Raw genomic sequence first — 19,949 nt, 5'->3', positions numbered from 1 at the left:
TTGTATTATTAATTTAATTTTTTTTTTTAAAACGTTCACCGCAGATCGCAGGTATTTATCAATCAGTATAATGTAACAAATGCTTTCCGTCAGAAAATTAAAATATTTAATGTTTAAACTTAGATTTTTTGTAAGCACCTGTCCACGCTTTCCGGCAAAGTTGTTAAATATCTATACTGTGTCTACGTTGCACAGGTCGGGGAGACCAATATAGAAAAAACAAATATATTGCGCTGACATACTGTAAATGTTGCATCTTTTTTCTTTTTAGAATGAATTATATAAAGATCAACTTCAATGCGGCGGTGCAAACACTAAACATGAGCACCGCCGCCCCTGCACCGCCGGCCGAGACCGCCGTCGCCGCACGCCATCGCCATCAACCGCCGCGAAAGGCACCCCCCAAACGCCGTAAGTACATAGGTGATAGGAAAATTTAAAAGTTTACTATTAATTAACGCCTACATCGTGTTTCAGGATGTTATAGATGCAATAAAATGGGGCACACTGTCCGGCAATGCCTCGGTGAGTGTATATCGCATTTTCATAATAAAATTAAAATTAAATTAATAACGTTTGTTATATTTATAGCCCCACAAACACCTAGGAGAGCACCAGCCACACAACGTGGAGGGTTGAGTTCCGTTAGGGTAAGGCCGCCGCGGAGTCTGAGTGCAAGGTCGACACGCACTCAGACTCCCGGTCCCCAACCTATCGGAATATCAACCCCGATGGCATCAACCGTAAGTAATATTTTTAATCCTAATAGTGCTAAATAAATACAAAATTGTAAGATATGAATGCACACATGTGGTATTGGAGAGACCACAGTTAGTTGTGAATTTGAGAATACCTTTTAATGCCATGTTTAATTTGTTTATATAAATTGTAGACGTTGTATGAATCGATGGCTGGTGGCTCGTGTGATTCGGCGTTGCGGCAGCTGGAGGCGCTAATAATTTCAACACCGTAAGTAGTCAATTGGATAATTTTTTTGTAATGCCATTATCCTAACAATATTTTTTCCTCTAATATTTTTCAGATCTCATGAATAAAAACTTTTTTTTTCACATGTCTTGTTTTTATTTCTTACCTTAATATAATAATCATGGTTAACACATTAGTTAATAGTAGTAATATTAGAGTATAATAATATGAGTAGCCTATGTGTTAGATGTACAATTTCTAGGGGTCTGATGTGATATGTTCACTTGTGTAATTATGTATTTGAATAGTTTGTGCCATTGGTAGATGTGTATCACAAAAATAGGTAGTGTAATACAAAGAACACCAACCAATACTGATGTGTCATTATAATACGGTGACGATACAAATAAAACTTTAGGCTATTAAATATAAGTCATGATTCGCCTTGCAATATTATTTTTATTCTTACATAGACGTTACAAATTATTTACAAATTACCAGTAATTCTAAGTGATGAGAGGTAAAATAGCTTAGAGTGTAATAGGTAGGTAATAATAATAATAAGGTAGCTAGTAAAATATTGATGATACAATTAAAACGTTACCTATCACAGTAAAAATAATACAAACATAACAATACAGTCTACTTGAAACTAACTGATATTTGGACTATTATTTAAAATAATTCATACTGATATAAATCACAAAGTTCTTGACATAGGCGTTTAAATGTATTATAATATACAAACATTGTAATGACAATTGGTGGTCAAACACCAATAAAATATTGAATATAATTAACTATACATTACAAAGTAATGTATATTAACTGTGTAAGAAAACTTTCCAAATGCCTATAATAATATAATAACTAACTGTAACCGTAGAACTTGTATAATACTACTAAATGCCATTGAAGGTGTGTAAAACATCAATACAACAATATAGATAGTATAAGATAAATGTTGTTAAGAGATTTTCAAGAGAAAAAGGTCTACCTAAATAACATCAGTACAATGCTCTAGGTTAAGATATCTGTTGTATTTACAAGTACCAATCATAGAACAAAGAAATCCACAGAAGAATATTTAAGTTGTTTCACACATACTAATAATCTTTCTAACAACAATAACTTTGAAACGTTGTAAAACTGTATTGCACTGTATAAAAGTATAAAAGTATACATGTTGTAGTCCAGATCATTTTTCAAAGAGTTGTACAAAATAATGTGTGTGACTACGCCTAAATCTAAGCTCTGTCCATCCTAACATCAGTACAATGTTGTATTAAGTATTAAAATAAAATACTAATAAAATACTTATCTAGTACACAACTTACAAATGGCCTAGTTCAGTAGTAAGTAGTAGTAGTAGTAGTAGTAGTAGTAGTAGTAGTAGTAGTAGTAGTAGTAATAGTAGAAAAAAAAATGTGTTATTTAATACAGAACTTTAACTTACAACAATAAAAAGAAAACATTTTAATGATTGTGTGTTCAATCTTGTGTTGGTTAGGTATTACTGTAACAACAACAATAACGACTTACATTTAAAAAATGTATTGCACTCTATAACAGTAAGTGTAGGTACTCGTATGCAATAAGTGCATTTATATGAAATCATTATATGATAAGTTGAATGTAAGGTTGAATATGAAATCATATATGTGGTGTTATTTTTTAAAGAGTCTTCAATGTGATAAAATCAAGCACACCTATATTTATCACCACTAAGTATTGATATAACACACATCAGTAGTAAATATGTTACACCGTAGTACAAACAAAGTTAGTTGTATAAATAAAGGAGAGAAAGTATTAAAATAATCTTAACATTGCTAACAGTACGGCAATATGTGAAATTATAAAACACTTATCCAGTACACAGTTCACAAAAAAAGGAGAGGTTAGTTAGGAGTCTCTAGTAATACCTACTTTGTGTAGTAGTAACATTAAGAAAATGTAAATTTATGTGAGAAAACCTTAAGTGTTCTATAGTAAAAGTTGATATATTAGTATAGTTATGAGTTAATCTAGGTAAAATAAGCTTTACCCAGTGTTTGATAAGCAAAGTGTTTGAAATCTGAAACAGCAGTAACACAATTGAATGTCGTTCAAGTTATTCTACAATTTAATCATAATATAATAAGTTGAATGAAAGTTTTATGATAAAATAGACATTTAGTTTTCAAGAATGTTGTACCGAGCCAGTATAGTATGGTAGTATAGTAGAGTACAGAAACAATGATATGCATCTAAGAGCACAGTGAATAATTAAGCATGTAAGGAATTTTAACCGCAGGTTGGGTACTACTCATTGTCATTGGCTTAACTTTAAAAATTACATACTATGGAATAAACGTAAACAAATGAAATGAAATTAGCACTGCAGAAATTGTAAATGTTGTGAAAATTGATCAAACTTGAAATAATGAAGATATGTGATCCAAATGAGTGTAATATCATGAATTTTGTTATAATATGTCATTCACTTGATATTGTGTATTAAACCGTATTTATAAGGTCTAGAAGTATACTTTTGTGAGGTCATGTGTATTATGTTACAACAAAAAGCTTGAATGCCATTGAGTTAAGTTATGAAATTAAGTTAGGTTTGAAATACACAGTAGGTACATCAAACTCACGAGAGTATACAACAGTATTAGAAGTCCAGTCAGACGGGCATACCGTCATGGTGTACTGCAATGAAATGATATTTATTGAACACACTCACCAAAGAAGGCACTGCCATGGGCCACAGACGGCGGCGCCGCGCGTTTCCCACAGCGTAGTCGACACCGGGGACGAAATGCCTCGAACACAGCTGAGATGTTTGGTTCACGGGAAAACCATGGTCCACCACAAATGCCACCCACTCAATACGACGATGTACGGCAGTTGGAAATCTAAGAGGCGACACATTATTTATTATAATATATATATCGATATGTATCAACGTGTTGTGTGAAATACCTGTGTACGGAAACGTCATCGATGTTGTCCACAACTCCGCATAAAGCACAGCGTTTGACCATTTTGAATAGCCTAAAAACATCATCACGAACGAACATATTATAATAATAGGAATAATAATAAGTGAAAAGTAAATACTGAATATTATGAAAACCTCGTGGTAAAAAAAAAACGACTGATACAGTTTGTTATCAGCGGTGATGTATGAGTATCGTGTGTTATTTTTAGAATTAATAGGTACACACCGGCTTACATGATGTACATAAAAAATAGAAAAATACGAAAAATTACATACCCAGCTCGCAGTAGCACAATATTATGAATTAACCGTAAAACACGTGTCCGCAATGGCAACGCGCCGAAACGGCCAACGGACTTACACGTCTAATACGTATTCAGCTAATACGAATGCGGTTTAATTAACGTTGTAGGTATTCAAAGTGTACGAAAAAAACTCGAAATGCGCCGTGAGCAGCGGAGAACGATGTCTGTAGGCGGTGAAAATATGTTCGTTGGCGATACGCGCCGCCGCCACGAATACACCTGTAGTTTATCTATCTAAATAGTATAATATAGTAGTAGTAGATATAAAAGTTTACTCACCGGTTTGTGAAAAGCGCCCAATGCAGAACAACAAAACTCAAAGAAAAGCACTGAATATTAAATAATACAACGTATTAGGCTTTTCGGTGAGATTTGATGTACGTTGCAAGAGCGCCGGTCACGAGATGAGGCAGGTTGACACGGGCGCGTTTCGCGTCGCCAAAGTTGTCCCCCCACGGCTCCACTCCACCCCACGCAAAGCGTATAATGTTGCGTATAATAACGGTCGTACTGTATTATCGCGCGTAGTATTGTGCACTGTATAATATTGATGGTCCACTTTTAATATTTCTCACGCATGCATAAACACTTACACCTATTATTGTATTGTGGGTATGTACGCACACAATAATAATAAGAAAAAACAACCACCTAACCTAACGTACTTATATTTACCTACGTCATTAGTGTACAATTGAACGCAAATTGGTATACCTACACTTGAAGTAATAGTTATTATAATAATTATTATGTGTCAAGACATTCGGTACCGACCCAACGAAAACATCGTGACCGTTATGTTTATATATTTATTATGTAGGTACATGATATAATATTATTAAGTTACCATACGATATACGTGTTTAGTATATTGGTGTCTTTTATCAGATACACGTGTAGGATAATAAGAACCTATACGACCTACATAAACATTAAGCATGATATGTATATCTATATACATATATTTGAAAAATCGCGTGAAAAAAATGCTCTTCGTCGCATATATTCAAGCCTAATTCATTTATTTTCATGCGCTCACCGCGACGTCAATCGGTCAAACGGGGAGTCAGAATTATAAAAGGCGAAAAAAGAGGTCCGTTATTACACGAGCGCCACAAATTAACTTCAATCCCGGCGGCCGGCATCGAAACCACGACACCGGGTCATCCGCACTAACGCCTCACCTACCTACCTACATACTGAGTTGGAAACTGGTGCCCCGGGACTCGTACAGGAGAAAGTACGGTGGCGCGCGGCCTAGAAATTTAGCGGGGAACACGAATAAGGGGCAAACGGGGAGGGCAGACCCCTCGAAAAGGGCTAAAACTCGAATATTTGAAAAAAAAGGCAAAAAACGCGCGCAACGGCGGCGGACGTAAAGCGCGTCGTCTCGGCCGCGGAGGGCAAAAAAGTACTCAAAATCTGACGGGGAACGCGAATAAGTCATCAACGGGGAGGTCTGACGTCTTCGATAGGCGTAAAACTCGAATTTTGAAAAAAAAACGTAAAATGTTGGTTAAATACGAATATCACGATAAGGCGGAAGCGATGGCGAAAGTTAAATACCGAAAAAAAAAAACGCGAAAAAAAGAATTCCGAACTAACACGGCCGCCGCAAATTATTTTCAATCCCGGCGTCCGGCATCGAAACCACGACCCCCGGGTCATCCGCACCGACGCCTTACCTGCCTACCTACCTACCGAGTTGAAGACTCGTGTCGAATCTATGACTCTTAAGCCGTTTCGCCGTCCCGGCGAATTACGAACGCGGATTCGACGTCCGCAGAGGGCTATCGAGCCGGCGATCCCGCGGCTTCGGGCAGCGGACGACCGGCTCCGCCACCCTCGGACGTCGAAAACGCGATATTCGCGAAAAATATCGGACCCTCTGACGCACGTATTTATGCCTGTATATAGTAATACCTACTCGACGGCGGCGATATCGGCACTCGACTCTCGGCGCCGTCCCGCGGCCCCGGGAATCGTACCGGTGAAAGTACGGCCGCGCGCGGCCTACAAATTTAGCGGGGAACGCGAATAAGGGGCAAACGGGGAGGGCGGACGCCTCGAAGAGGGCTAAAACTCGAATTCTCGAAAAAAAAAGGCAAAAAACGCGCGCGACGGCAGCGGACGTAAAGCGCGTCTTCTACCGGTGTCGGTAAAGAGTGTTTTCGATGTCGGAAGCCGCAGTGGTCTTGTGGTCTGATCGTCAACCGATGTCGGTTATGAGTGTTATGATAAGAACGGTGGATATTGATAAGAAAAGTGGATAAGTGATAAGGATTTTGGATTGCTGATAAGGATGTTGGATTAATGAAAAGAATGATGGATTAGTGAGAAGGATAGTGGATTAGTTAACCGGAGAGCTGTAAGTTTTTTACTGCCTTCAAAAACGCAAAATCAAATAATAGAAATCAAATATTTCGGATAATCATATAGCCACCTCGATTTATTTGGGGTCTAGCGGGTCAGTCACCTACCTCGACGTTGGACTTATATGTCTCGGCAACAGGTATGCAACGTTCAAAACGTGAAAAAAATTGTACAACATTTCGGGGGTCCATGAAAATCATATAGCCGCCGTCTTTTTATGGGTGTCTAGCAGGTCAGTCACCTCGAATGACGTTCGCCGTAGTAATAAGGGTAGGCAATCCGACTGCGTCGAATCGCGGACAACGTTCATTACTGTCACCGAAAACGGAAAATTAAGTAATAAAATTCAAAACATTTCGGGCTTCTATGCAAATCATATAGCCACCGTCTTTTTAGGGTGTCTAGCGACCTGCTGATTCAACTCGGTGGTCCGAGTAGGCAATCTGACTTCGTCGGAAAGCAGATAATATGCGACTGTCGGGTCACGTCGTCAGGTATGCAATCCGACTGCGTCGGATAGCGGACAGCGTTCTTTACCGTGAAAAAAATTTTAAACCATTTCGGGGGTCCATGAAAATCATATAGTCTCAGTCTTTTTATGGGTGTCTAGCAAGTCAGTCACCTCGAATGACGTTCACTGTAGTAATAAGGCATCCGACAATGTGCGACGGCTGGGTTACGTCGTCAGGTATGCAATCCGACTGCGTCTAATCGCGGACAACGTTCATTACTGCCACCGAAAACGGAAAAAAAAATTCAAAACATTTCGGGATTCTATGCAAATCATATAGCCATCGTCTTTTTAGGGTGTCTAGCAGGTCAGTCACCTTTGTGGTCCGAGTAGGCAATCCGACTTCGTCGGATAGCAGACAATATGCGATGGCCAGGTCACGTCGTCAGGTATGCAATCCGACTGCGTCGGATAGCGGACAGCGTTCTTTACTGTGAATAAAATTTTAAAACATTTCGGGGGTCCATGAAAATCATATAGCCTCCGTCTTTTTATGGGTGTCTAGCAGGTCAAACCTCGAATGACGTTCGCGTAGTAATAAGGGTAGGCAATCCGACTTCGTCAGATAGCGGACAATGTGCGACGGCTGGGTTACGTCGTCAGGTATGCAATCCGACTGCGTCGCATCGCGGACAACTTTCATTACTGCCACCGAAAACGGAAAAAAAAATTCAAAACATTTCGGGATTCTATGCAAATCATATAGCCATCGTCTTTTTAGGGTGTCTAGCAGGTCAGTCACCTCAGTGGTGCGGGTAGGCAATCCGACTTCGTCGGATAGCGGACAATGTGCGACGGCTGCGTAACTTCGTCAGGTATGCAATCCGACTGCGTCGAATCGCGGACAACGTTCATTACTGTCACCGAAAATGGAAAAAATAATTACGTGAAAAAAAATTCAAAACATTTTGGGATTCTATGCAAATCATATAGCCATCGTCTTTTTAGGGTGTCTAGCAGGTCAGTCAACTCAGTGGTCCGAGTAGGCAATCCGACTTCGTCGGATAGCAGACAATATGCGACGGCCGGGTCACGTCGTCAGGTATGCAATCCGACCGTGTCGGATAGCGGACAACGTTCATTACTGTCGCCGAAAACACAAAATTAAGTAATAAATTCAAAACATTTCGGGCGCATATATTCAAGCCTGTATAAGATAGTAATAGCGACACGACGGTGGAGCTCTCCGCGATGTCAATCGGCCCCCGGGACTCGTCGCGAAAGAAGCGCGGCCGCGAGCAGCCTATACATCTAGGAGGGAACGCGAATAAGGTTTCAACGGAACTGTATGGAGTTCGAAAAGGAGGTAAAACTCGAATTTCGAAAAAAATATTGAAATTTTCGTTAATTACGAATAATAGAGGCGGAAGTGATAGCAAAAGTAAATAACGGAAAAAAAAATACGGATTATCACGGCCGCCGCAAAATATCTTCAATCCCGGCTGCCGGCATCGAAACCACGACCCCGGGTCATCCGCACCTACGCCTTACCTACTGAGATGAAAACTGGTGTCGAATCTATGACTCTTAAGCCGTTTCGCCGTCCCGGCGAATTACGAACGTGGTTTCGACGTCCTTCAAAGGGCGCGTAAAGGGGGACGCGATCGCGTCGGGAAGCGGACGACGTGCTCCGCTGTCTTCGGACGTCGAAACGGCGAGATTCGCGAAAAAAATCGAACCTTCTGACGCACGTATTTATGCCTGTATATAGTAATACCCACTCGACGGCGGCGTCCTGCGGCCTGTAAATTTAGCTGGGAACGCGAATATCGCGTCGACGGGGAGGTGAGACGTTTCCAAAACGGTTAAAACTCGACTTTTCGAAAAAATTATCGAAAAACGCGGGCGACGGCGGAACTCCTATCGCACGTCGTCTTGCTCAAAATTTAACGGGGAACGCGAATAAGGTCCGAACGGGGCCGTCCGAGGTGCACGAAGGCGTTAAACCACGAATTTTGAAGACATTTTGAAAAAATTCGTCAAAAGTGATAAGGCGGAAGTGATAGCGAAAGGTAAATAACGAAAAAAAAAACGCGAGAAAAAAATTCCGAATTAACACGGCCGCCGCAAATTATCTTCAATCCCGGCGACCGGCATCGAAACCATGACCCCGGGTCATCCGCACATACGCCTAAACCTACCTACCTACCTATCGAGTTGAAAACTGAAGTCAAATCTATGACTCTTAAACCGTAATGCGCAAAAAAATATATCCCTCCGACGCATATATTAAAGCCTGTATATAGTAATAACGACTTTACGCCGCTAAATTAATTATTGTTGTTAATCAATTACTTATTTAAAAACAATATTTACTAAACGTATCTATACATAAGCAATATCAAACAGTATAGGCATATCATTATACAATTTAACTACCAGATTTTACTGAAATATATGAAAATCTATTTGTTTATTAATATTGTATTATATGGTATCTGCAGCATTATAATTTTTAATTTCCTCAACCAATCAAGTCACCTAAAAACTGTAATGAATTAAGTGGGTACTATATAGTTATATTGTACTATTGTCTATTCAAGTAAAGAACCATATAATGCAGCCCTTGTTAAATAATATAGGGGGGTCACTCAATAAATGTGTAGATAATAAAATAGTATTAATTAAATATTAATTATTAAATAGTTTAATGGTATAGTCATATCATAATACAATTTAACTGCCAGAATTTAATTAAATACATAATATGTTATTTTTTGTCTATTAATATACATAATTTGACTCACCTAAAAACTGAAATATTTTATTATATATTTAATATTTAACCACATAATCGTTTGACATGGGCTCAAAACCTATCCATATAGTATAGTCATATCATAATACATTACTTCAACCAATTAACTCACTTGAACTGTAATATATTGAGCACAACATACTATACGTTAGTTATGTTACTATTGTCTATTCAAGTAATTAATTTATTATGTATTAAATAGTTTTTCATATAATATTCATAATTAAACCTACCTATTTAAGTTGTTTCAAATAGTATATAGTCATATAATCATACAATTTAATTTCCAGACCTTAATTAAATACATACATTTTTACTTCCTATGTTTATTTATATTGTATTATTTAAAATCTGTAGCATCGTTAGTATTTTACACCAAATTTGACTCACCTAAAAACTGTAGTACCCACTACATAGTATATTATATTTTTAATATTTAATATTCGAGCCCATGTCAAACGATATGGGAGTGTTGCTTTATAAACATAGATAATAAAAGCAATAGCTGTGTATATTTGTTTTTTATTAATTTGATTTTATGCTAAAGATTGAACCTATCAAACGATGCTTAATAAATGTAGCTAACAATTTATCAAATAGTTTAATTGATCACTTGCTACTCATAACTAAACCTACCTACATAAGTAATATCGAATAGTATAGCCATATCATTATACAATTTAACTGCCAGAATTTAATTAAATACATGTAGATCTATTAGTTTATAATAATTATTATTGTATTATATAGTATATGCAGCAGCTATGCATCATACATAAAATTTATAATTAGCAAATCATATTACCTCAAAGAATCAACTGCCATAAAAATTTTAATATATTTAGTACTACCTTCATAGTATACATGTAGGTAAATTATATTACTATTGTCTAATTCAAGTATAAAAGAACCGTCCCATATATTCCATAAGTTCTATTTTGTTATTGTATTATTTAGAATCTGTTGCAGTAAATTTATGATTACCAAATTTGACTAACCTAAAAACTGTAATATATTAAGTACCTACTGCATAGTATAGGTATTACATATTTAATATTTAACCACATAATCGAGTCCAATAAATATTGCTCAATAAAGGTAGACAATAAAAGCAATAGCTGTGTATATCAATTTGTTATTTACCTTTAAATTAACTGTTTATTAATTTGATTTTATGCTCTTTACGGGGTAAATAAACTCACTTGAACTGTAATATATTTAGCACAACATAGTATGCATGTACATTAGTTATGTTACTATTGTCTATTCGAGTAATTAATTTATTATGTATTAAATAGTTGATTTCATATAATACTCATAATTAAACCTACCTATATAAGTTGTTTCAAATAGTATATAGTCATATAATCATACAATTTAATTTCCAGACTTTAATTAAATACATACATTTTTATTTTCTTTATTAATATTGTATTATTTAAAATCTGTATCATCTTTGTATGCTACAACAAATTTGACTCACCAAAAATCTGTAATGAATGAAGTGGGTACTACATAGTTAACATTTAGTTTAGTTATTATAAGATAATAAAAGCATTAGCTGTGTATATTTGTTATATTTTATTAATTTGATTTTATGCTAATGATTGAACCTATCAAACAATGCCTAATAAATGTAGCTAATTATTTATCAAATAGTCTAATTGATCACTTAATACTCATAACTAAACCTACCTACATAAGTAATATCAAATAGTATAGCCATATCTTTATACAATTTAACTGCCAGAATTTAATTAAATACATTAAGATCTATAAGTTCATAATAATTATTGTACTATATAGTATCTGCAGCAGCTTTGTATCATACATAAAATTTATAATTAGCAAATTATATTACCTCAAACAATCAACTGCCCTAAAAACTGTAATATATTTAGTACTACCTACATATTATACAATGTAGGTAAATTATATTACTATTGTCTAATTCAAGTATAAAAGAACCGTCCCATATATTCCATAAGTTATATTTTGTTATTGTATTAATATTATTTAGAATCTGTTGCAATTCGTTATTATCAATTTGTTATTTACCTTTAAATTAACTGTTTATTAATTTGATTTTATGCTCTTTACTATGTAGTAGGTACATACTATATTGCAGTTTTTAGGTGAGTCAGAACTGGTAATCATTAATATAAAGTTAAATTGTATAATGAATTGGCTATACTATTTGATATTACTTATGTAGGTAGGTATTGTGTATTTAATCATGAGCATAAAATCAAATTAATAAATAGATAATCAAAAGGTAAATAATAAATTACAGTTTTTAGGTGAGTCAAATTTGGTAAACAAAAATTTAGTGTGGCATACAAAATATACCTACCCGTAGTATAGTCATATCGACCAATCGATCAATAATAATATAAGTATTCGAACGTTTCCGTCACATCCATCGTCGACTCGAGCTAGGATATTATTATATAATTCAACTAACCCAACGACCGTATCAACTCTTAACATTTAGGCGTTTATTTAATTAAGTATACATGTACCTACAGTACCTTCTGTGGCTATATCGTGTATCAAATATATATGTATACCGATATGAGTAGCTCACGGCGTCACCGAGACCGAGTAGGCAAAAGTCTGTAAAATATAAAATCGAACGCTTCGACGCATATATATATAATATATGCCTGTACATAATAATAACGACGCCGTCCGATCTCGCTGTTCGCGAACGAAGTACAGCCACAGGCGGTCAATACATTTAGCGGAGAACGCGATTAAGTCATCAAGGGGGAGGTCCGACGTCTTCGAAAGGGGTAAAACTCGAATTTTGAAAAAAAAGGTAAAATTTTCGTTCAATACGAATATATAATATGATAAGGCGAAAATGATAGCGAAAGGAAAATGACAAAAAAAAAAATGTGGAAAAAAAAATTCCGATTTAACACGGCCGCCGCAAATTGACTCCCGGCGGCCGGCATCGAAACCGCAGTGGTCTTGTGGTCTGGTCGTCAACCGAAGCCGACGCGGTGTATGGGTGATACAGAGGTCTAGTGATAGGGATCTGTGAAAAAATTAAGTGATAAGGATTTTAGATTTTGATAAGAAAAGTGGATTTATGATAAGGATGGTGGATTAGTGATAAGGATTTTGGATTTCTGATAAGGATTCTGGGTTAATGATAAGAATAGTGGATTGTGAATGGTGGACAATGTGCGACAACTGGGTAACTTCGTCAGGTATGCAATCCGACTGCGTCGAATCGCGGACAGCGTTCATTACTGTCACCGAGAACGGAAAAATTAATTACTTGAAAAAAAATTCAAAACATTTCGGGCTTCTATGCAAATCATATAGCAATCGTCTTTTAAGGGTGTCTAGCAGGTCAGTCACCTCAGTGGTCCGAGTAGGCAATCCGACTTCGTCGGATAGCAGACAATATAGGTCGGCCGGTCGTCAGGTATGCAATCCGACTGCGTCGAATCGCGGACAGCGTTCATTACTGTCGCCGAAAACGCGAAATTAGGTAATAAGTTTCATGAAAAAAATTGTAACATTTCGGGCGTCCATGCAAGTCATATAGCCGTCGTATATTTTTGAGTGTCTAGGTGGTCAGTAACCTCAAATGACGTTCACCGTAATAATAAGGGTAGGGTGTCTAGCAGGTCAGTCACCTCAGTGGTCCGAGTAGGCAATCCGAATTCGACGGATAGCAGACAATATGCGACGGCCGGGTCACGTCGTCAGGTATGCAATCCGACTGCGTCGAATCGCGGACAGCGTCCATTACTGTCGCCGAAAACGCGAAATTAGGTAATAAGTTTCGTGAAAAAAATTCAAAACATTTCGGGCTTCTATGCAAATCATATAGCAATCGTCTTTTAAGGGTGTCTAGCAGGTCAGTCACCTCAGTGGTGTGGGTAGGCAATCCGACTTCGTCAGATAGCAGACAATATGCGTCGGCCGGGTCACGTCATCAGGTATGCAATCCGACTGCGTCGAATAGCGGACAGCGTTCACAACTGTCGCCAAAAATGCAAAATTAAGTAATAAATTACGTGAAAAAAAATATGCAAAATTCAAAACATTTCGGGCTTCTATGCAAATCATATAGCAATCGTCTTATAAGGGTGTCTAGCAGGTCAGTCACCTCAGTGGTCCGAGTAGGCAATCCGACTTCGTCGGATAGCGGACAATGTGCGACGGCTGGGTAACTTCGTCAGGTATGCAATCCGACTGCGTCGAATCGCGGACAGCGTTCATTACTGTCACCGAGAACGGAAAAATTAATTACTTGAAAAAAAATTCAAAACATTTCGGGCTTCTATGCAAATCATATAGCAATCGTCTTTTAAGGGTGTCTAGCAGGTCAGTCACCTCAGTGGTCCGAGTAGGCAATCCGAATTCGACGGATAGCAGACAATATGCGACGGCCGGGTCACGTCGTCAGGTATGCAATCCGACTGCGTCGAATCGCGGACAGCGTCCATTACTGTCGCCGAAAACGCGAAATTAGGTAATAAGTTTCGTGAAAAAAATTCAAAACATTTCGGGCTTCTATGCAAATCATATAGCAATCGTCTTTTAAGGGTGTCTAGCAGGTCAGTCACCTCAGTGGTGTGGGTAGGCAATCCGACTTCGTCAGATAGCAGACAATATGCGTCGGCCGGGTCACGTCATCAGGTATGCAATCCGACTGCGTCGAATAGCGGACAGCGTTCACAACTGTCGCCAAAAATGCAAAATTAAGTAATAAATTACGTGAAAAAAAATATGCAAAATTCAAAACATTTCGGGCTTCTATGCAAATCATATAGCAATCGTCTTATAAGGGTGTCTAGCAGGTCAGTCACCTCAGTGGTCCGAGTAGGCAATCCGACTTCGTCGGATAGCGGACAATGTGCGACGGCTGGGTAACTTCGTCAGGTATGCAATCCGACTACGTCGAATCGCGGACAACGTTCATTACTGTCACCGAAAACGGAAAAATTAATTACGTGAAAAAAATTCAAAACATTTCGGGCTTCTATGCAAATCATATAGCAATCGTCTTTTAAGGGTGTCTAGCAGGTCAGTCACCTCAGTGGTCCGAGTAGGCAATCCGACTTCGTCGGATAGCGGACAATGTGCGACGGCTGGGTAACTTCGTCAGGTATGCAATCCGACTGCGTCGAATCGCGGACAACGTTCATAACTGTCACCGAAAACGGAAAAATTAATTACGTGAAAAAAAATTCAAAACATTTCGGGCTTCTATGGAAATCATATAGCAATCGTCTTTTAAGGGTGTCTAGCAGGTCAGTCACCTCGGTGGTCCGAGTAGGCAATCCGACTTCGTCGGATAGCGGACAATGTGCGACGGCTGGGTAACTTCGTCAGGTATGCAATCCGACTGCGTCGAATCGCGGACAACGTTCATAACTGTCACCGAAAACGGAAAAATTAATTACGTGAAAAAAAATTCAAAACATTTCGGGCTTCTATGCAAATCATATAGCAATCGTCTTTTAAGGGTGTCTAGCAGGTCAGTCACCTCGGTGGTCCGAGTAGGCAATCCGACTTCGTCGGATAGCGGACAATGTGTGACGGCTGGGTAACTTCGTCAGGTATGCAATCCGACTGCGTCGAATCGCGGACAACGTTCATAACTGTTCATAACTCCCCGGGTCATCCGCACCGACGCCTTACCTACCTACCTACCTACAGAGTTGGAAACTGGCGTCGAATCTATGACTCTTAAGCCGTTTCGCCGTCCCGGCAAATCGCGAACGCGGTCCCGGCGTCCGTGGAGGGCTTTTGAGCCGGCGATCCCACCGCAACGGGTAGCGGACGACCGGCTCCACCACCCTCGGACGTCGAAAACGCGAAAAAATCGGACCCTCCGACGCACGTATTCATGCCTGTATATAGTAATACCTACTCGACGGCGGCGATATCAGCACTCCACTCTCGGCGTCGTCCCTTTTGAGAGAGCGGCGAGACGCGACTTTAGTCGAAAAACTCGGAAAACTCGGTAAGACGGCGACGACGCCGCGCTTTTCGCTATCGTTCTCTACGCCGCGGCGCTCTAAAATATTCAAGTACGGCCGCGCGCGGCATATTAATGTAACGGGGAACGCGAATAAGTCGCGAACGGGAGGTGAGACGTTTCCAAAACGGTTAAAACTCGACTATTCGAAAAAATTATCGAAAAACGCGGGCGACGGCGGCACTCCTATCGCACGTCGTCTCGGCCTCGGCGGGACGGGACGGGACAAAGTACGGCCGCGCGCGGCCTCACAATTTAACGGGGAACGCGAATAAGGTCCGAACGGGGCCGTCCGAGGTGCGCGAAGGCGTTAAAACACGAATTTTGAAGAAATTTTGAAAATTCGTCAAAAGTGATAAGGCGAAAGTGATGGCGAAAGGAAAATGACAAAAAAAAAACGCGAAAAAAAAAAATTCCGAAATATCACGGCCGCCGCAAATTTACGAAATTCCCGGCGGCCGGCATCGAAACCACGACCCCCGGGTCAACCGCACCGACGCCTTACCTACCTACCTACCTACCGAGTTGAAAAGTTGTGTCGAATCTATGACTCTTAAGCGGTTTCGCCGTCCCGGCGAATCGCGAACGCGGTCCCGGCGTCCGCGGAGGGCTTTTGAGCCGGCGATCCCACCGCTTCGGGCGGCGGACGACAGGCTCCGCCACCCCCGGACGTCGAAAACGCGATATTCGCGAAAAAAAATCGGACCCTCCGACGCACGTATTTATGCCTGTATATAGTAATACCTACTCGACGGCGGCGATATCGGCGCTCCGCTCTCGGCGTCGTCCCGCGGCCCCGGGACTCGTCTCGGACGAAGTACGGCCGCGCGCGGCCTATAAATTTAGCTGGGAACGCGAATATCGCGTCGACGGGGAGGTGAGACTTTCGAGAGAGCGGCGAGACGCGACTCTAGTCGAAAAAGTCGGAAAAATCGGTAAGACAGCGACGACGCCGCGCTTTCCGCTATCGTTCTCTACGCCGCGGCGCACTAAAATATTCGAGTACGGCCGCGCGCGACCTATAAACGTAACGGGGAACGCGAATGAGTCGCGAACGGGGAGGGCGGACGCCTCGAAGAGGGCTAAAACTCGAATTCTCGAAAAAAAAAGGCAAAAAACGCCCGCGACGGCGGCGCTCGGTTTTCACGTAACGGCCCACGCGGCGGGCCCGCCGGGAAAAAATTACGGCCGCGCGCGGTACGTGAATTTACCGGGGAACGCGAATAAGGTCCGAGCGGGGCCGCCCGGGGACCCCAGGGGGGGGTAAAACTCGAAATGTGAAGAAATTTTGAAAATATCGAAAGAAATCGCGAAAAGTGATAAGAAGGAGTGATAACGCGGCGACGGCTCCGCCGCCGCCGGGAGACCGCCCGTCGAATTTTTTCATTGGTAGTCTCTTACGCTGGTACGGAAAATCGACATAGGAGGCGCCACACGGGTCTTCGTTTTATACTATAAGAAAATTAATTACGTGAAAAAAAATTCAAAACATTTCGGGCTTCTATGGAAATCATATAGCAATCGTCTTTTAAGGGTGTCTAGCAGGTCAGTCACCTCGGTGGTCCGAGTAGGCAATCCGACTTCGTCGGATAGCGGACAATGTGCGACGGCTGGGTAACTTCGTCAGGTATGCAATCCGACTGCGTCGAATCGCGGACAACGTTCATAACTGTCACCGAAAACGGAAAAATTAATTACGTGAAAAAAAATTCAAAACATTTCGGGCTTCTATGCAAATCATATAGCAATCGTCTTTTAAGGGTGTCTAGCAGGTCAGTCACCTCGGTGGTCCGAGTAGGCAATCCGACTTCGTCGGATAGCGGACAATGTGCGACGGCTGGGTAACTTCGTCAGGTATGCAATCCGACTGCGTCGAATCGCGGACAACGTTCATAACTGTTCATAACTCCCCGGGTCATCCGCACCGACGCCTTACCTACCTACCTACCTACAGAGTTGGAAACTGGCGTCGAATCTATGACTCTTAAGCCGTTTCGCCGTCCCGGCAAATCGCGAACGCGGTCCCGGCGTCCGTGGAGGGCTTTTGAGCCGGCGATCCCACCGCAACGGGTAGCGGACGACCGGCTCCACCACCCTCGGACGTCGAAAACGCGAAAAAATCGGACCCTCCGACGCACGTATTCATGCCTGTATATAGTAATACCTACTCGACGGCGGCGATATCAGCACTCCACTCTCGGCGTCGTCCCTTTTGAGAGAGCGGCGAGACGCGACTTTAGTCGAAAAACTCGGAAAACTCGGTAAGACGGCGACGACGCCGCGCTTTTCGCTATCGTTCTCTACGCCGCGGCGCTCTAAAATATTCAAGTACGGCCGCGCGCGGCCTATTAATGTAACGGGGAACGCGAATAAGTCGCGAACGGGAGGTGAGACGTTTCCAAAACGGTTAAAACTCGACTATTCGAAAAAATTATCGAAAAACGCGGGCGACGGCGGCACTCCTATCGCACGTCGTCTCGGCCTCGGCGGGACGGGACGGGACAAAGTACGGCCGCGCGCGGCCTCACAATTTAACGGGGAACGCGAATAAGGTCCGAACGGGGCCGTCCGAGGTGCGCGAAGGCGTTAAAACACGAATTTTGAAGAAATTTTGAAAATTCGTCAAAAGTGATAAGGCGAAAGTGATGGCGAAAGGAAAATGACAAAAAAAAAACGCGAAAAAAAAAAATTCCGAAATATCACGGCCGCCGCAAATTTACGAAATTCCCGGCGGCCGGCATCGAAACCACGACCCCCGGGTCAACCGCACCGACGCCTTACCTACCTACCTACCTACCGAGTTGAAAAGTTGTGTCGAATCTATGACTCTTAAGCGGTTTCGCCGTCCCGGCGAATCGCGAACGCGGTCCCGGCGTCCGCGGAGGGCTTTTGAGCCGGCGATCCCACCGCTTCGGGCGGCGGACGACAGGCTCCGCCACCCCCGGACGTCGAAAACGCGATATTCGCGAAAAAAAATCGGTCCCTCCGACGCACGTATTTATGCCTGTATATAGTAATACCTACTCGACGGCGGCGATATCGGCGCTCCGCTCTCGGCGTCGTCCCGCGGCCCCGGGACTCGTCTCGGACGAAGTACGGCCGCGCGCGGCCTATAAATTTAGCTGGGAACGCGAATATCGCGTCGACGGGGAGGTGAGACTTTCGAGAGAGCGGCGAGACGCGACTCTAGTCGAAAAAGTCGGAAAAATCGGTAAGACAGCGACGACGCCGCGCTTTCCGCTATCGTTCTCTACGCCGCGGCGCACTAAAATATTCGAGTACGGCCGCGCGCGACCTATAAACGTAACGGGGAACGCGAATGAGTCGCGAACGGGGAGGGCGGACGCCTCGAAGAGGGCTAAAACTCGAATTCTCGAAAAAAAAAGGCAAAAAAACGCCCGCGACGGCGGCGCTCGGTTTTCACGTAACGGCCCACGCGGCGGGCCCGCCGGGAAAAAATTACGGCCGCGCGCGGTACGTGAATTTACCGGGGAACGCGAATAAGGTCCGAGCGGGGCCGCCCGGGGACCCCAGGGGGGGGTAAAACTCGAAATGTGAAGAAATTTTGAAAATATCGAAAGAAATCGCGAAAAGTGATAAGAAGGAGTGATAACGCGGCGACGGCTCCGCCGCCGCCGGGAGACCGCCCGTCGAATTTTTTCATTGGTAGTCTCTTACGCTGGTACGGAAAATCGACATAGGAGGCGCCACACGGGTCTTCGTTTTATACTATAAGAAAGAAGCTGAAGTACGTGTTCGTTGCCACTGCCGGGTTATATTTTATATTTTAAACAACTCTTTTTTTTTCACTCGATAATAATAATAATCATAATACATAGGTAGGTAATAACGCACAATTTGCACATTTCTTTACTTAAAACTTTCATTTTTCATTGCGTATCACGCGCGATAATATTATACAAGTGACATATTTATTCAGTTGTACCCAGATAACGAATACCGTGTCGTAGGTATATATGTATATTATATTTCGTGTGTATTTACACGCTGTATAAAATAATATTTTATAGCCATCACTACGGTATACAATATTTTGCATAAAATTGTGTGTGTGTGCTCGT

At 41.4% G+C, this 19,949-nt stretch overlaps 2 protein-coding genes across 2 annotated transcripts in view; both read left to right on the top strand.

Annotated features, from left to right (window-relative positions):
• The first annotated feature begins 272 nt into the window (after positions 1–272).
• On the top strand, positions 273–779 carry LOC132932771 (uncharacterized). The gene is made up of 3 exons (XM_060999136.1): positions 273–411; positions 478–525; positions 592–779. The coding sequence occupies exons 1-3, from the start codon at positions 273–275 to the stop codon at positions 777–779; spliced, it is 375 nt and encodes a 124-aa protein (XP_060855119.1).
• A 21-nt stretch (positions 780–800) lies between these two features.
• LOC132932770 (uncharacterized) overlaps positions 801–19,949 on the top strand; it is a 58,661-nt gene continuing 39,512 nt past the window's right edge. Inside the window, exons 1-2 of the mRNA XM_060999134.1 lie at positions 801–830; positions 893–969. Of these exons, the coding sequence (XP_060855117.1) occupies positions 801–830; positions 893–969 (107 nt within the window). The remainder of the gene's footprint in view (positions 831–892; positions 970–19,949) is intronic.

Source organism: Metopolophium dirhodum, chromosome 1 (assembly GCF_019925205.1).
Source record: "Metopolophium dirhodum isolate CAU chromosome 1, ASM1992520v1, whole genome shotgun sequence".
Classification (NCBI taxonomy): domain Eukaryota; kingdom Metazoa; phylum Arthropoda; class Insecta; order Hemiptera; family Aphididae; genus Metopolophium; species Metopolophium dirhodum.
This window is presented reverse-complemented; position numbering and strand designations above follow the sequence as displayed.

Coding starts and splice junctions, on each gene's coding strand:
- LOC132932771 (XM_060999136.1), top strand. CDS start 273: ATGAATTATATAAAGATCAACTTCAATGCGGCGGTGCAAACACTAAAC. Junction 412..477: donor AAAGGCACCCCCCAAACGCC/GTAAGTACATAG, acceptor ATCGTGTTTCAG/GATGTTATAGATGCAATAAA. Junction 526..591: donor CACTGTCCGGCAATGCCTCG/GTGAGTGTATAT, acceptor TTATATTTATAG/CCCCACAAACACCTAGGAGA.